This window comes from Canis lupus, chromosome 37, assembly GCF_048164855.1.
Source record: "Canis lupus baileyi chromosome 37, mCanLup2.hap1, whole genome shotgun sequence".
Classification (NCBI taxonomy): domain Eukaryota; kingdom Metazoa; phylum Chordata; class Mammalia; order Carnivora; family Canidae; genus Canis; species Canis lupus.
In genome coordinates, this window is record NC_132874.1 from 16140275 (window position 1) to 16157494 (window position 17220).

At 44.2% G+C, this 17220-nt stretch overlaps 1 protein-coding gene across 3 annotated transcripts in view; it reads right to left on the reverse strand.

The window, feature by feature from the left end:
- Positions 1-386: 386 nt before the first annotated feature.
- The window catches only part of GCNT2 (glucosaminyl (N-acetyl) transferase 2 (I blood group)), an 82607-nt gene continuing 65773 nt past the window's right edge, over positions 387-17220 (reverse strand). For all 3 annotated transcript variants that reach the window (XM_072813898.1, XM_072813896.1, XM_072813895.1), the window contains exons 2-3: positions 7425-7517; positions 387-2998 (exon numbers count right to left, since the gene is read on the reverse strand). In XM_072813898.1, the coding sequence (XP_072669999.1) occupies positions 2808-2998; positions 7425-7517 (284 nt within the window). In that variant the 3' untranslated portion in view covers positions 387-2807. The remainder of the gene's footprint in view (positions 2999-7424; positions 7518-17220) is intronic.

The window sequence follows — 17220 nt, forward strand, 5'->3', positions numbered from 1 at the left end:
AAGTATTCTCTTCACCCAACATTGTGCTCAAACTCACAACCCCAAGATCAAGAGTCATGTGCTCCACAGACTGAGCCTGCCAGGCAACCCTTTATTTGTATTTTTTTAAAAAACACTAGAAGAATTAGCTTGTTAAACATGGTCTTTAGTGGATGTTAACCAGCCATCAAATAAGAAAAAAAAAAGGTGCCCACAAAAGCGGGCACCTGGGTGGCTCAGTGGTCAAGCATCTGCCTTTGGCTCAGGTCATGATGCTGGGGTCCTGGATTGAGTCCTGCATTGGGCTCCCCCACAGGGAGCCTGTTCCTCCCCCTGCCTGTGTCTCTGTGTCTCTCATGAATAAATAAGTAAAAACCTTTTAAAAAAATACACAATAGCACCAAAGGTGGAAAACAATATATTAATTTATTTCCAAGACAATAACACAGAACATCATTGCAAACAAGGACGGATTTAGTAGTTTCAGCCATCCCCATGGGCTAGCAGAAACCCACTCACCCAAACACTATAATCCTCCAATATTAAAGTATTTAAGACATAGAGATGACCAGCAAGACATGTAAACATCTTCTATTCCAAAAGGCTTCTCGTTCTAGATGAGAAAGATCCAGTGTAAAACATTTCTTCTTCTCAGGTGGGGTCATTTAAAGAAGTTAAAAAAAAAAAGAAAAAAACATGATTCTTGGACTCCACCATTAATTCCAGGCGTGTTCCCTATGCTCTAACCCTTTACCACTCCGTACAGCTCCATCTTTTTCAGTGGCAGGAAGAAAAGAAGACTTACTTCAAAGGCATTCCCATAAATATGATTAATATTCAACAGGCACAATCACAGAAAAAAAATAATAAAATTGTGTTAATTAAAGGTATCATTAGTTATAGCAACTTTTTCTTCTGTTAGAATAAATAAATATTGAGGAGCTCAATGGATTTAGGAGTACAAAAGTAGACTTCACATTTTTCTGAGGTGACGGCATGTGTTCTCATTTAACACTGAGACCATTCATAAAACCCACCCTCTCTGGTATACTAAATATGGCTTTATTTCACCTTCTCCAAATCTTCCACCTTAGGAAACTGAACTAAGGAGACCAATGAGAACATCCCAGTCCTCAGAGAACTTGTTTCCTAATGCTTATTAATAATTTCTCTAAGACTACTTACTTCATCTGCAAAATGGGGGTAATCACGTGGGCCTCCCAAGAGTGTTGTAAGGTTTTAGTGCAATGAGCCATAAGGGAGCTATCGGGATGCCTACAACACAACTGGCTTGAGCTTCTATTCCTTGCCTTCTTTCTTTGGAATCCTCTCTGATTTCAATATTGATTTCTATTTTTTGTAATATTTTTAAAATTTATTTGAGCGATAGAACAAGTTGGGGGGAGGAGTAGTGGGAGAGGGAGAAGCAGATTCCAGCTGAGCAGAGAGCCTGAGGTGAGACTCGATCCCAGAACCCTGGGATCACAGCCTGAGCTGAAGGCAATGCTTTAACCAACTGAGCCACCCAGGTGTCCCTAGACCTCAATTTCTAATTACTTATATCCTTGGCCTGATCTCCCAATCTATAGCCCTGCACATGAATGTGTTAAAATATTAGCAATCCATGAGATTCTCTAGTGTAGCCTTTCCAACGTTGATGCTATGACCAAGAATTTGAGAGTGGAAAAGCTCTGTCTTCCTTTTCTCCTGTGTCAAACATGGGTCTGGCCTACAATAGACTCTCAAGAAATATTTACTGGCTGCATGCTGAATGAATGAATTGGATAAAGGAAGGGGATGGGGGTTAAGTGACACAAATGCTGATTCACAATTGAAAGCTTTTAAAAATCTAGGCACTCTTATTAGCACTTAAGCATTGTAAAGCTACTCAGAGACTACTCTCTGAGAATAAGCTACTCAGAGAATACTCTGGAGTCCTTAAAGCCTCATGGCATAGAATTTGGACTCCATTGTGCAGGTAAGATCACTTTGGTGGGGGTGGAGGGTGGTGACCGAAGAGGAAAGTGATTCATTCTGAGGTTAGGTTAGAGACTTGGGACAAGATCCACGCCATAGCACCTGTCTTCTAGAAATCTCTTCGTTCTGTGGGAAAGTTTCACTGTTCTCCACAGAAAGCAATGGCAGAGGGACTACAGTGCATTCTGACCCACAAGAAATGCCCTGTTTCCCTGGGATTCCTTTGCTGAAGCGGCAGGCAGTGGCCACTGTCTAAAAATGCATCCCGCCTTCTGTCCGTGACTTTACCTCCCATGCAGAACTTCAGACACAGTAAACCGGAAGGGCTTGGGAACAAGACCGAACTCTCCATTCTGTAGCTTAAGTTGTAAAGGAGATCGCTGAGTTGCCCCAAGAGCTGTTTCTACGCTTATGTGTGACTGAGCAAAGAGGGGTGGTGTCCATGCACACGTGGCTATAGATCTGTCCTAAATGATTCCTTCTTCAAAGAAATGCACCTATTTTCCTAAACAGTATTATCTACGGTTCTTTTCATGAGAACATTTCCCGAGGATGAGTATCTGGTGCAAAGGTTTGATGCCAGTTAAACTGACCACTGAGCAGGACCTTAGCCCGCCGTAGAAGGGGCATCAGGAGGCTGCCAGGGGGGCCAAAGTGCCAGCATCGCCCTGCGCAGTCATTCTGATAGCAGAGTCCACAGTCTCTGGTGGATGTTTTCACGGGGGATAGCACGGCCAGGTCCTGGGGCTGCCACCTTGCTCGGGCAACTCTCAATACCAGCAGGGCAACGCTCTCTCCCAAAGAGAGGCTCTTCTTGGCTGCGGGGGCCTTGGAGCCTGTGCTCCAGGGGGTCAGAAATACCAGCTGGGCTGTATCACCGTTTCACTCTGGTTCAGAGTCCTCTCTCGAAGCCTCAGCTCCAGACATTCCACGGTGAGGGGGTAGGTCGTCAGCTCAAACTTGTTAGCGAAGAGGCTGGGCGAATCAATCAACCACTTCAAGTCTCCGTTTCCATAGATACAAATGCCACGTACGTAGCGGCCTGCAGGGGAAGCACAGGAGACAGTGAGGACACACTGGTCTTCCAAAGTGGGGGGCAGCTGCCCCGAGGTAGAGGCTCGCCTGCCTACCGAGTAGCCAAACATGTGCCAAGTGCTATGGGATTCTAATGGAATCGGATCGTACAGGCCCGGCCCACAAGGAAGTTAAGCCCTTTATGGGAAGACAAAGGGTAGGCATACATACTTAAAGAACAGCAGAGTTAAACAATACAAGGCAAGGACACAATAGGCTTCACCAGACAATACGTGTATTATCAAATGACAGTGATGGATGGAAGGTTCTAGAAGGGTACAGATGGGAGAGGTCGTTATGGGTTGCTCTGGTCAAGTCTGTTCTTTGAGCCCCAGCCTCATTTACCCAAGTATCTACTTCTATCTCTGCTTGCATGAGAATCAACCTCACTGGTGTGACCCATCAGGCCTCAACTCCTAACCCCCTCCAAGTGTTCCCCATGTAACCCACAGCAATCCTATTCCTCGGGGCCCTTTCTCCTCCTTTCTCCCACAGCCCTCACCCAATCTATCAGCAACTCTGTAAGCTCCACCTTCAAAATACAGATAGTACACGAGCCCTTCCCACCACCTCCACCTCTACTGTCCTGGCCCACAGCACCTCCACCTTCCTGTCTGAATTATCACGATGATAACTGGACTCCGTCTCCACCTTTGTCTGTTAGTCTCTACTCAGCACGACAGCCAAAGTGACTGTCTTGAATATAATAAGCACATCATGATGTCTCCTCTGCTCAAAACCCTCCGAGGGCTTCTCATCGCACTTGGAGGAAGAGCCGAAATTCCAGCAATGGCATCGAAAACTCCTCAGAGTCTGGCCTCTACCTCCAAGCACCTGCTCATTTGCTTACAACCCTTGACAAGCATTGCTCACTCACTGTGGCCACACTGGCCTCCTTTGCCAGCCCTGTGCACACCAGGAGTGCCCTACTCGAGAGTCTACTTGGCTCTGCCCCCCTCTCCCCTTCCACCAGACCTCCCAGAGGCTCCTTCCCACACCGCACCCTGGGATCTGCCTCAAGGCCGTGTTCTCAGTGTCTCTCTGACCCCTCTTTCTTCCTTCCCTGATTCATTTTTCTGGGCTCTCATCACCAGATAATTATTTATTGTCTCTCTCCCTAGGCTAGAACATTAGGTCCAGAAGAGCTGGGCCTTGAATCTATTATGTTCCTCTCTGCATCCCTGGCATCTGGGACAGTACCTGGTAACTATCAGGTGTTATGCTAATAGCTGTTGAAGGAAAGGACAGAGAAGGATGAGTGGAGAGTTAGTGGAAGGACAGACCCGTGGGGAGAGGGAGCGGCATCAGGGGCACAGACGGTGGCTTCATTGGGGACAAGGCCTCTGGAAAAAGGTGCCAAGGTGGGAATTTTCTGGTAGAATTGGGAGTTTGGTTGGGAAATGGATTAGGAAAAGAATGGTAGGACATCGAACCTCTTTTCTAGAGGCTTCTTGGCATGGAGTAGAACAATTACAGTTGACTGACTAAAACAAACTGAAGGGCTGGGCCCTTTTTACCCCATAAATAGGGAGAATTTTTGAAGGTCTCTGAATGGAAGACTCAAATGGTGAAACAGACTTTAGCAAGATGAATTTCGCAAAGCTTTGCAAGGTACATTAGGAATCAATCATGAGGCCACAGTAACAATTTAATGTAAACCAGAGAGCTGGTTCAAAGTTAATGGTGGCCATGAGTGGGAAAGGAAGGGTATTAGAACAGAGGAGGGGCTGGCAGGACTTGTGATTAATCTGATGTGGCTGGGAGGAAGTACAAGGGAGAGTGGAAACCTCAGGGCACAGAAGCCAGAGGCGTGGGAAGTCAGAGTGGAATGGGGGTGGGGGGGGGGGAGTGGTGGTGTTGAGAACTGAATACACAAGCAGCGTGCCCATGCTTAAGAAAATGAACAAGAGAGATTGTTTCTGTGCAATTGAAGTAGAAGTAGCACAGACAACTTGGTCTTCAGGCCAGAGGCAATCTTCACACACTTGGCAGAGAGAAAAGAATCACTACCCAGCAGCCCAGAAGGCAAGGCCGGAATGCATGGAGAGTGAGGGGATCACTTACAGGAGCCTACACAGAGCTGAGACCCCAGATGGTGACCCTAGCTGTGAGGATGGGTGCTTTTCTTCGGGACACAGGAAGGAACAATGAGAGGGTGAGATGGAGGGATGGGCATGACAAACTGGTATGGGGATTTTGATCAAATGTCTTGAAAAGGGACGCCTGGGTGGCTCAGTGGTTGAGCATCTGCCTTCAGCTTAGGCCATGATCTGGGAGTCCTGGGATCAAGCCCTACATCGGGCTCCCCACAGGGAGCCTGCTTCTCTCTCTGCCTATGTCTCTGCCTCTCTCTCTGTGTCTCTCATGAATAAATAAATAAAATCTTAAAAAAAAATAAATTAAAAACCCCCACAAATGTCTTGAGAGTTCTTCCTCAAGTTGAAATCATTACCTTTTGAGAGTGGGAAAGGCCATTTTAGCGTAAGATTGAATTTAAAGCAAGCAGGAAAGATGAAAAGGACACCAGGAAGATAATGAGATCCAAAAAAAGAATAATTAGGCAGCCAGGAGGGTCTAGCCTCCCTCTTGGGGCTGAGTTTGGGACAATTCTCTAACAGTCTCCAGTAATGCTTTGCTTAGGGAAACACACGTTGTAAAGCAGATGGTGGTAATTGTCAGGGATAGGAATTGACCTTGTAGGGTCAAATGCAGGGGAATCTGGAATGTTAAGTGAGAACAGCATGGGACGGCTGACCCAGTACACAGGCTGGACAAGGAGCCCTCTAATCAGAGGACTTGGTCATGAGCTGGACGTGCTCATTTCTCCTCTGAAGAAAATACGCTGAAGAGCAGACTGTATGGTGATGTGAGGGTGTTGCCCTCCACAGTGGAAGAGGACGCTCAGAAAGACAGGAGACGGGGACCGGGTGTGAAAAAGAGCTGCAGACAGGCAGCCATTAGGAGGTTTTCCTCAGAAACATCAGGTCAATGAGATGCACCTGAGAGGGAAGCCAGAGGCTGCGGATGGACAGACTGGCAGACAAATGGAGGAGGCCAAGCTTTGTAACCATGGGGAGCAAACGTCAAAGCCTCACACCTACTTATTCACTTAAACACTCACCTCCTGTTATGAGCTGAATTGTCCCCTTCCCCAAATTCGTATGTTTTAAGTCCTAGCTCGGCACCCCCCTCCCAAGTACCTCAGACTATGACCGTATTTTAGACAGAGAGCCTTCAAAGAAATATTCCAGTTAAAATGAGGCTGTATTGGATGGGCTCTGATCCAATATGAGGGATGTTGGTATAAAAAGAGATGAGGACCCAGACACACCCAGAAGGAAGACAAGTCTCTCAGGAGAAAGCAAATCTGTAGCCACCTTGATCTCCAACTTCTAGCCTGCAGGAGTGTGAGGAAATAAATTTATGTGTTTTTTTTTTAAAGATTTTATTTACTTAATCATGAGAGACAGGCAGAGAGAGAGGCAGAGACAGGAGAAGCAGGGTCCATGCAAGGAGCCTGATATGGGACTCAATCCTGGGACTCTGAGATCATGCCCTGAGCTGAAGGCAGAAGCTCAACCACTGAGCCACCCAGGCGTCCCTAAATTTCTGTTGTTGAAGCCACCCCGTCTCTGGTACTTGGTTATGTTAGCCCCAGTTAAGGAATACCATGCTCGCTATGGACCAGGCAAGAGAGTGAATGGACTGTATAAAGTCCAGGACTGATAAAAACCCTTCTTTATAAAGTTCTGTGGAAATGAAAAACTACTTAAACTTTCTCATTCTTGTGTTTTTGGAGAACTATCTCTTTTTAGTGTTGCTTGCCTGCCATCATGCAGCAAATTCCTCAGGGCGGAGAGGGGCAGAGGCTGGCGTGAGGGGTAGGGGAGGCTCCGGCTTGCTCTGTGGTGAGAACATGATCTCACTTCTCATCCTGACCACTTTCCCTCCTAACCACTACACTCCCAAAAGGAACAGAAAGATGAATAAATAAGAATAAAGCAGAAACTAGCAAGAAAGTACCATTATAAGTTGAGCCTACCTCTATACCCCCTCATTGATCATGAGCTGGAGAACATCAGTGAGATACTTAAATTTACTTTTCTTTTTTTTTTTTTTTAATTTAAGTAGGTTCCAAGCCCAATGTGGGGCTTGAACTCACAACCCTGAGGTCAAGACCTAAGTTGAAATCAAGAGTTGGCCGTTTAACCAACTGAGCCACCGAGGCACTCCCTAAATAGACCATGTCTTGAAGCCTCTGGTTACTCTAAGAACTCACAGATTATTCTAAATAAACCAGCAGTTCTCTCCATGAGAACCCCTGTATTCCACAATGACCTTCATGCCAACACCAACAAGCAGTGCAGCCTCCAAGTGTGGAACTAATGGCTCACCATGGCAGCCTCCATGTTTATCTTCCATGTCAATCCACTTTATAGCTCTGAGGTTACCAGTCCACGATGCATTTGGCATGGATCCAGGGACACCTGCGTGTTAATAAAGAAGAAAAGCAGAAATGAGAACCAAGAGAGAAGGATGTCATCTCATCAACGAAGTCTCCAAGTTTTGCTTACTTTTTTTTTTGGTAGGTCATCTTTCAGGTTAGATTTTCCATCATCAGTGCAAGACCTCAAAAGCTTATGGTATGAATATGTGGGGGTCATGAACTCTACCTTGCCACCAGCACAAAAAATACATACATATATATACATATATATGCATATATATATGTATATATTTTTTTTTTATTTTGTCATCACGTGTGCCCAAGTCTGCAAAATGAAGTTTAAGAAATACCATAGTGTGAAATCGTAATGCAGATAGCGGAGTTGGGGGATTTGGAGTTCTCTCTCAATGGCCTTTAACTGAATTGACTTTCAATCCTAATATTCTACAGCTTTGTAGGATTTTCCAGATGACTTCTATCTTAAAATGAAAGCTCAGAAAGCAGGCTGCCCTTTGTGCTAAGTGCTAATAAGTGAGAGGAGAGATGCCTGGGTGGCTCAGCGGTTTGGCGCCTGCCTTCGGCCCAGGGCCTGATCCTGGAGTCCCAGGATCGAGTCCCACGTCGGGCTCCCTATATGAAGCCTGCTTCTCCCTCTGCCTATGTCTCTGCCCTACCCCTCTGTGTGTTCTCTCATGAATAAATAAATAAAATCTTAAAAAAAAAAATAAGTGAGAGGACTTCCAGGGCTACTCTTACATGAAGTTGCAATATTAGGCATACAGAAGGAAAATAGTTTGTTCACTACTTATAAACTCAAATCCCTTAACACAGTACCCTTTATAAAATTATTTTAAATTTTTTACACCCAACTTGGGGCCCAAACTCATGACCCCAAGATCAAGAGTTGCATGCTCCACTGACTAAGCAGCCAGGCGCTCCCAACACATGATCCTTTTTTATTGGTTAAAGTGCTTTTTGAGCATTTGGTGTTGCCAAGCATTGTGCTAGGCCCTGGGGAGAGAGAGAGAGAGACAGACAGAGACAGAGACAGAGAGAGAGAAGGAAGACATGATTCTCCAACACCCAGTGCAGATGATCTGTTGACCTCAAGTAGTAGGTTTCAAGGTTTGAGTTTCTCCTAGGATGATTGCACTGACCTATACCCAACTTCTCTATTTCTTTCAGCTGTTCTTTGGCCAAAAGTTTAGTGGCTAACCCATTATGTAACTCGTTATCTAACTCATCTTTGAAATGTAAAGAGCGTTAAAAAAGGAGAGGAGGACTTTAGGTCACCATCTGGCTAAGCCAGGGCTTTTCCACCTTGGCATTATTGACACTTTAGATGGGATAATTCCTTGTGGTAGGACCTGCCCTGTGCATTGTATGATGTTTAGCAGCATTCCTGGACCCCACCCATCAGATGCCAGTAATACATACCCCTCAATTTTAACAATCAAAAACATCTTTAGGTGTTGCCAAATATCTCTGGGAGGAAGTGGGAGTGGGCAAAACTGCCCCATTTGAGAAACACTGTGCTAAACTATTTTTCTTTTCTTTTCTTTTCTTTCTTTTCTTTTCTTTTCTTTTCTTTTCTTCTTTTTTAGTATTTAATTATTTATTAGAGAGAGCATGAGCAGAAGGGGCAGAAGGAGAATCCCAAGCCGACCCCCCACTGAGCATGAAGCCCTATGCAGGGCTTGATCCCAGGACCCGAAGATCATGACCTGAGCCAAAATCAAGAGTCAGACGCTCAACTGATTCAGCCATCCAGCTGCCCCTGTGCTAAACTATTTCAAATTACCCTCTCCATCTCAGTAAATTTTGGATAAGTCACAGAGATTAAAGGGTCTATTTAATTCTAGAGAGTAATTTTACCCCCAAAGATTTCCTTTACTGGAATGTAAGTATATGGGAATCAAAGGTAAATGCAATGGAAGAATAAATACTTTGCTTCATAAGAGCTCCAACTTCACCAACTCCAATTTCACCAGTGGGCAATGCAATCTGAATGTCACTTTGATGTAATGGCACCATTTGCATGACATTTGTACCTAGACTGCAATAGTCCTTTCTCAGAAGACCCAGTAGGCGGAATAATGCCCCTCCCCATGACATACATTCAAGTCTAGATCCTAATCTCTGGAACTTGATATTATGTTATGTTACAGGGCAAAATGGAATTCAGTTTGCTAATCAGGTGACCTTAAAATAATAGGAGATTATCATGAATTATCCAGGCTGGCCCAGCCCAATGCAATCACGAGGATCTTTAACAGTGGTCTTGGTTTTTTTTTCTTTTTTCTTTTTTTTTTTCTTTTTCTTGTGTGTGTGTGTGTGTGTGTGTGTGTGTGTGTGTGTGTTTACCATTTGAAGGTAGAGAAAGGAGCTAAGGAACATGGGTGGACATTAGAAGCTGATAAAGGCCCAGATCCTACAGAAAGGAATGGAGCCCAGCTGATGCTTTGGTTTCAGTCTGGTGAGACCCGCGTCAGACTCCTGTCCTACAAAATTAGAAAATAATATATTTGTGTTTAAACTGCTAAGTCTGTGGTAGTTTGTTCCAATGGCAAATAAAAAAACTAGTATACATACTAATGAGAAAAATATTATCCAAGATGATAGATATTTTTTAATAACTGAGCAAAACCAATATTTTTCCTAAAGTTTAATTGGATTAAGCACATAAACATGTTTCCTCTTTAGAAACATTAATAAAAATGTGCATTTTCAGAAGAAGAAAGCTCTGTGCTTTTGCCCTGATGTCACATGATATTATATGAGGATCTAAATCAAGAATTGTACCAAGGTCTCCCAACTAAAATTAAATTTTGCATAACCTTTCCTGTAAATGGCATGAATCCTTACCCTAAGGGCTTGCTATAAGACAGATTCTTTTCTTCTCGCTGCCAAACTCAGAAAGTTTGCTTGGAAATATTGAGCGGTCCCCAAGAAAAATACCATTTATTTAGCAATATTTCTTTCTATTGCTTTGATTTGCATTTATTACTTTAAAAATCACTGTAGCAAAAAAAAAAAAAAAAAAATCTCTTTAGCATTTGCCTTTCCCAAAAGATGCTTCCTTTATTCTGCAGCTGAGTACTCCAGGTGGGGGTGGGGGTGGGGGTGGGGTTGGGGGGAGCTTTCCTGCCATTGGGCACCAGGCAGGGAGTCTCGTGGTGGGAACTTCAAGGTGCTCTCTGGAAGCTCCTGAGCCCAAGCCCCTGGCCAAGGGACACAGGCAGGAAGTGTCTAGTGCACCAGGCCAGGTGCCGCACAGGTGTTACAATGTACACATTGATAACGAATAAAACAAGCCTTGGTTAAGTTAGTGGGGGGGAGGGGGACCAGGAAACAAAGAGATAATGTGGTATATTTACTTGTGCCAGCAAGATTAGCTGACACGGAAGTGATGTTTATGAGTCTGTTTTGATGAAAAGCTACCGCAGAAGAGTGTGAACAACATGCTACCATAACATCAAGTCCCTACTTTCCTTTACATGATTACAGTCTTGAAAGGACAAGGTATTCTTTTCCTCATTCATTCTCACCAATATTGATCATCATAAACAGACTCTTCCTCAAAAACACATTTCATTATTCTAGAGATAAGACGGTGACATTTATAATTAATGACTGCTGTCTGTAAAATAAACACACAACTTGTGTGAACCTCCTGCTCATGGGATTACAAACCTCAACTTTCTTTCTTTCTTTCTTTCTTTCTTTCTTATTTATTTATTTAACTTATTTATTTATGATTTTATTTATTTCCTTGAGAGAGAGCACAAGCAGGGGGAGCAGCAGACAGAGGGAGAGGGAGAAGCAGACTCCCTGCTGAGCAGAGCCTGATGTGAGGATTGATCCCAGGACCCAGGCAGATGCTTAACCAACTGAGCCATCCAGGTGCCCCGAAACCTCAACTTCTATACTTTCAAATCTCAAGCATGTCTGTTTAAATATTACTCATATCCATGCATACAAAATTACCTTCTTTTTGTTATATATATATTTTAAAGATTTATTTATTTATTCATGAAAGACACACAGAAAGGCAGAGACGTAGGCAGAGGGAGAAGCAGGCTCCAGGCAGGGAGCCTGATGTGGGATTCCATCCTGAGACCGCGGGTCATGCCCTGAGCCGGGGGCAGGTGCTCAACCGCTGAGCCACCCACGTGTCCCTTGGTATATTTTTTTATTGGAGTTATGATTTGCCAACATATAGTACAGCACCCAGTGCTCATCCTGTCAAGTGCCCCCCTCAGTGCCTGTCACTCACTCTATCCCCCTGCCCACCTCCCCTTCCACTACCCCTTGTTCAAAAATTATATTTTTAAAAGTAGAAGAGGGGAGAGGGACAAAGTCAAATTGTACTGTGTCTTCTCTCGCAAAGAATCCGGAGGTCCAGAAATACTGGGCAGGAATGGGCACAGCCTCTGGCTTTGCAAGTGTGGTGGCTGCAGGCCTGGGCACTTGGGCATCCCCTGGGAGCTCGTTAGAAATGCTGAACCTCAGGGGCACCTTGGTGGCTCAGCGGTTGAGCATCTGCCTTCCCCTCAGGTCATGATCCCGGGGTCCTGGGATCGAATCCCGCATCGGGCTCCCTGCAGGGAGCCTGCTTCTCCCTCTGCCTGTGTCTCTGTCTCTCTCTGTGTCTTTCATGAATAAATAAATAAAATCTTAAAAAAAAAAAAAAGGGAGTTGAAGCTCAGACATTCCACACCAGAATGGGCATCTTCACAAAGATCCCCAGAACCTCCTGACACACGAGCAAGTCTGAGACGCTCTGGGCTGTAACCAGCATTGCAAAGAGGACACAGCTTCTGTCTCCTGTCTCCCTGAGGCCCCTCCCTCAGCCTTCACCAGGTTGCCATCTACCTTTTCTCTCTCCTTTGCCCGCATTTTGCCCTCCTGAAGACATCTGGTACTATGTACCTGCCATCCTTCAGTTAATTTAACAAACCTGTCCCCACCTCAGGGAACACAGGCCTGTGAGCAGACCTCTCAAATCATCACTTCCTTGAAGACGAGCAGCCCACCTCATGTGGGAAAGGCCACTCTGAGCAGAAAATGGGTCCTCATGGTGCCTTTGGCTTCACAGCTTTGGGCCCATGGGGGGATTCTCGGTCCCAGGTAAGGGAGTGAGCGAGTGTGGCACACAAGGGCTGCCCATCAACTCAGTCCCTGGGGATGACGGTAGGACTGCTTGGCTTGTCTGTGGGTAAGACAGGCCTGCTTGCCATCTTGGTTTCCCACCAGGTCACTGTACTTGGAGGTGTAATCATGCTCTACCTCTCGGTATCAAAAAGTATTTTTGATACCCTCTTAGCCCAGGCCAACATGTTTCAGTTTGCCCTACAGCAATTGCTTAAGTGGCCATCAATCACCCAATTCTCCACATGGGGCCTTCCAAGGAGCTTTGGGAGGTGATGAAACTCTCAATAAGACTTCTGGTGACTCCAGCTCTAATATCAACTCAATGTGTACGCTTTTTTTTTTTTTTTTAAGATAATGTGTCAACATCCAGATGCTCCTCTACCTCCTAAAAGTATCTACTAAGCATAATTTTCTTCCAGAGATTGACCTGAGGCGGACACCGCCCCTAGCCCACCTCACACATCCCGTCATGGAACACACTGGCCTTCTCACTGGGATTGGGGGACTTAGCCCTTACCCCAGCTTTGTCACTAACCAGCTGTGTACCCTGGAACATCATTTAACGCCACACAGACTCACCTTTCAAATGAAGTATAGAACAGATCAGTGGTTTTTCAGCCTTTTAGACTGCAATCCACAGAAAAACAACTCTATACCATCGTAGGCACACACGCGTACATGAAGTAAACAAGAGTTTCACAAACTACTTAGGCTTATTACGTGCAATGCACTTGTTTATGTTGTGTTATTTCCTCAGATTAAAAATTCTGGTCCATACCTACTAAAGTGATTTCTGGATCCACTTATGGGAAAGAGTGCTTCTTAAAGATACTGGACTGGATGACTGTGTTATTATTGCTGTTATGACTACGCTCATTATTACTTGCCAGGATTCTAGGAGGGTAGTTATGAGGTATATGGATAAAGTCTACCCTCAATTCACCAGTCTCCTAGGAAGGGTCTATTTTGCATTATTTCTAGGATAGGGCAAAAAGAAGGCAGCAGTATCATCAGAGAAACCACTTTAAGCTATAAACCCCAATTCTCTCATTTGCTCTTCATAGGCTTCTTTAAACAAAATATTTGAGATGAGTTTACACAATAATCAAGAATGTTTTTCTTGGAGCTTAGCCACTATTAGTCAAATAGCTGCATTTGTTGAATAAATGAATTCTTTGAAATGCAAGCTTTATTTATATTGACTTGAGTTTTTCCTTGTTCTTACACAGGGTGGTCTCATTTTGGGAAACCTACTTGTGGTAACAAATTCCAGAAACTGCTTCTTACTGATGCTCAGATATATACTTTTTAGTGTATTGAATAAACAAGGAGTTTTGTTTTAAATGTCAAAGCCAATGCTGATGTCAGTGTATTGACAAGGGTTTTCTCACAAATTACTGGTGGTGCTCTAAGTTGTTATAACTCTCAAAAATCAATTGGGAAGTGTGTAGGGAAAGCCACTATAATCCCCAATTCCCTTTGGCCTTTAAACCAACAGCTGCAAAAATAAGCGAAGGAACTAAGCTTCTAAGTGTAAGTATCTGTTATACGAAGATGTCCATTTGACATTATTTACACATAATGGTGAACAGCACAGGCTTTGAGGTTAGAGTCAACATTTCAAATCCTTATCTTTGCCATGACTGGTTGTGTGACTTTGAACAGTTAGCAATCTCTTTAAGATATCCATGTAGTAATCTTCAAAACCTTAACAGGGTTTTGTGAATATTAAATGAGAGAATGTGGGGCACCTGGGTGGCTCAGTGGTTGAGCATGTGCCTTGGGCTCAGGTCGTGATCCAGGGTCTTGGGATTGGAGTCCTCACTTCGGGCTCCCCGCTCAGTGGGGAGTCTGCTTCTCCCTCTGCCTATGTATCTGCTCTCACCCTGTGTCTCTCTTGAGTAAATAAATGAAATCATAAATAAAAAAATAAATATATAAATAAATAAATAAATAAATAAGAGAACGTATGTGTTGTGCTTAGCACAGGGCTTGGCATACTTCACTAAATAAGTGGTCGAAAGCATAATCCCTCTATTAAAATCATGGGGACAGCTGTAGCTGTGGAAGAGATTGCTTCTTTACTAGAAGCAGAAGCAAGTTTACCCACCTTGGTGCTACGGACATCTGGCTGGATTATTGCTGTGGGGGCCTGTCCTGTGCTTTGGAGGATGCATAGCAGCTGCCCTAGTCTCCCTGGTCTCTCTGCCCTAGATGCCACCAGCAGTCCCCACACCTGTTCTGTCCTCCTACCTCCCACTCCCTGCCCCCGGTGATAACCCAAAATGTCTTCAGATGTAGCCAAATGTCCCCTGGGAGGCAAAACTGCCCTGACTGAGGACATGAAATTGTACATTATTAATAAAATCATGTAAATATTTGTGCATAAAATGAACATATTCTTTTTAGTTTACAAAACCTCCTTTAATGTTCTTGCTTTTATACTTCTAATATGTTTATTTATGGACCTCCAAGGCTTACTGGCTTTGCTGACTTAGTAACTGTACTTGCAAATATCCTAAGACTAATTCAACAAAAGAAAAAGAAATGCAGAATGTTCACTGGTGATTCACTTTAACAACGACAAAAAAAAAAAAAAAAAAGGAAAACTACCTAATAGGGAAATGTAGTGTGGAGTAATGCGTAGCCTTTTCATTGTTGGTTGGGGTCATGGGTAGCAATAAAAAGGTACGTTTTGTTTTTACCTACAAAGTGTTGCTCGTTACTCAGCTAGGATTTTTAACACAAAAAACTTACTAAAAGAGATCCTGTCTTGTTTCCTATGGATATTTTCTGGAGTTCTGCTGTCTTTGAGATCACAGCATAGTATCCTTAAAACGACACCCGTCGGGGCTCCTGGGTGGCTCAGTGGTTGAGCATATGCCTTCAGTTCAGGTCCTGATCCTGGGGTCCTGAGATCGAGTCCCGCATCGGGCTCCCCGCATGGAGCCTGCTTCTCCCCCTGCCTGTGTCTCTGCCTCTCTCTGTGTGTCTCACATGCATAAATAAATTAAATCTTTAAAACAGAACAAAACAAAACAAAAAAACCCCACAACACCTCCAGTTATTGTCAACAAATTGATTCTTCTTTGGTTGTAAAAGGAAAAGATGAAATGAGTAAAGGAAGAAAACCCCAGAATTTTAGACTTGAAGGGATTTTAGACATTTTAATATGCTCTAATATTTTAACATATTCCTTCTCATTGGCATGCCGTGAAAACTAGAGCCTAGGAAACTTAAGTGAATTGCCCAGGCGTGTGGACGTACTAAATAACTTACTGATTTTTTTTTTCAAGATCAATTACCCAGTTATTCAGTTTTCTTGAATGTTTCTTGTGTTCTAGACTAGATGTTGAGGGTAAAGCTATGAATGAGATGTTCTTGGAGCCTTTGGCCCTACTGTAACCAGAAGGGCTTATATTTATTAATATTTCTACTAGCACCTCAGACACCTATATTCGTCTTTCCTGGAGAGTGAAGAACAGAGAAGGTCAGTGACACAAGTAGGAAGGTGGAAAATCTTTGACCCAGAGCAGTTCACGTTTCACTACAATCCTGACCTAAAGGCTGACCTTGACCCATTGACCCTCTGCCTACTTTTCTCTTTGGCTGCTTATCACCTTTACATCTTGTGAAATACCCTTTTAATTATGGCACATTTTTCTAAGACGGTGAAGACCTTCAGTTTCACTACTTCCAGGCTAACAGGCTGTCAACTTGCCTTTCTTTCCTCCACTAAACCATGTGACAGTTTTCAAAATCCTTCACCTTCCCAATGAACCCAAATCCACTCCACTAGTGAATCCCTTCCAGCCAAGACTTGGCCATTTGGTGCAGTAAGGGAGCCCCCAACTGATTTCCAATGGACCAGGGGTTCTTTAAACTCTACGTGGCTTATAACAGTGATGATTCCCTTTGCTGGCGCTGTCCTAATTCAGGGCCTTGAGATCTCTCACCAAGAGAATTATGATTGCCTCTACTCTGTCCACTTCATTGGCGATGCCACTACATGGCTTTTTCTATAATCAGCGTTGACCTTGTGCCCTCCTCTTTTAGTGAGGGATGCAGGAGTACTTTGAACCTCCGGCCCGTGTGTTTCTTCAAGCCACTCTGAGATGCTTACCCACCAACCACTCATCCCCCAACAAATGAAAGCACATTCAGACTTGCCATCAACCCAAACCTCTCCTCTGGGTACCCCCATTCTACGTCTTACAAGAATTCTGACTCCTTACACAATTACTCATTTTACAGGGCTGCTTCTGTCCCCCCCACCCCCCCACCCCTGGACCCAGTGTGACATTTATCTCCTTCCTCAAAAGCTTGACTCTCAACTGGTATTTTTAACTTTTTTGCTTCAGACTGTCCCTAGTCAAGCAGCCAGCCCCAGCTAGCTCCTCAGAACCGAAATCCTATCTGGGACCATTAGTTCGATGCTATCATTCGCATCTGGCCAGGAAGATATCGAAATACTGACCATGACAACAAAACGATTGTTTCGATCCTGTCCCTAGACTACACACAGCAGACTGGCAGCTCATAAGCCACATCCGATCGCAGGCCTATTTGGTTCAACCCTCGTAGAAGTG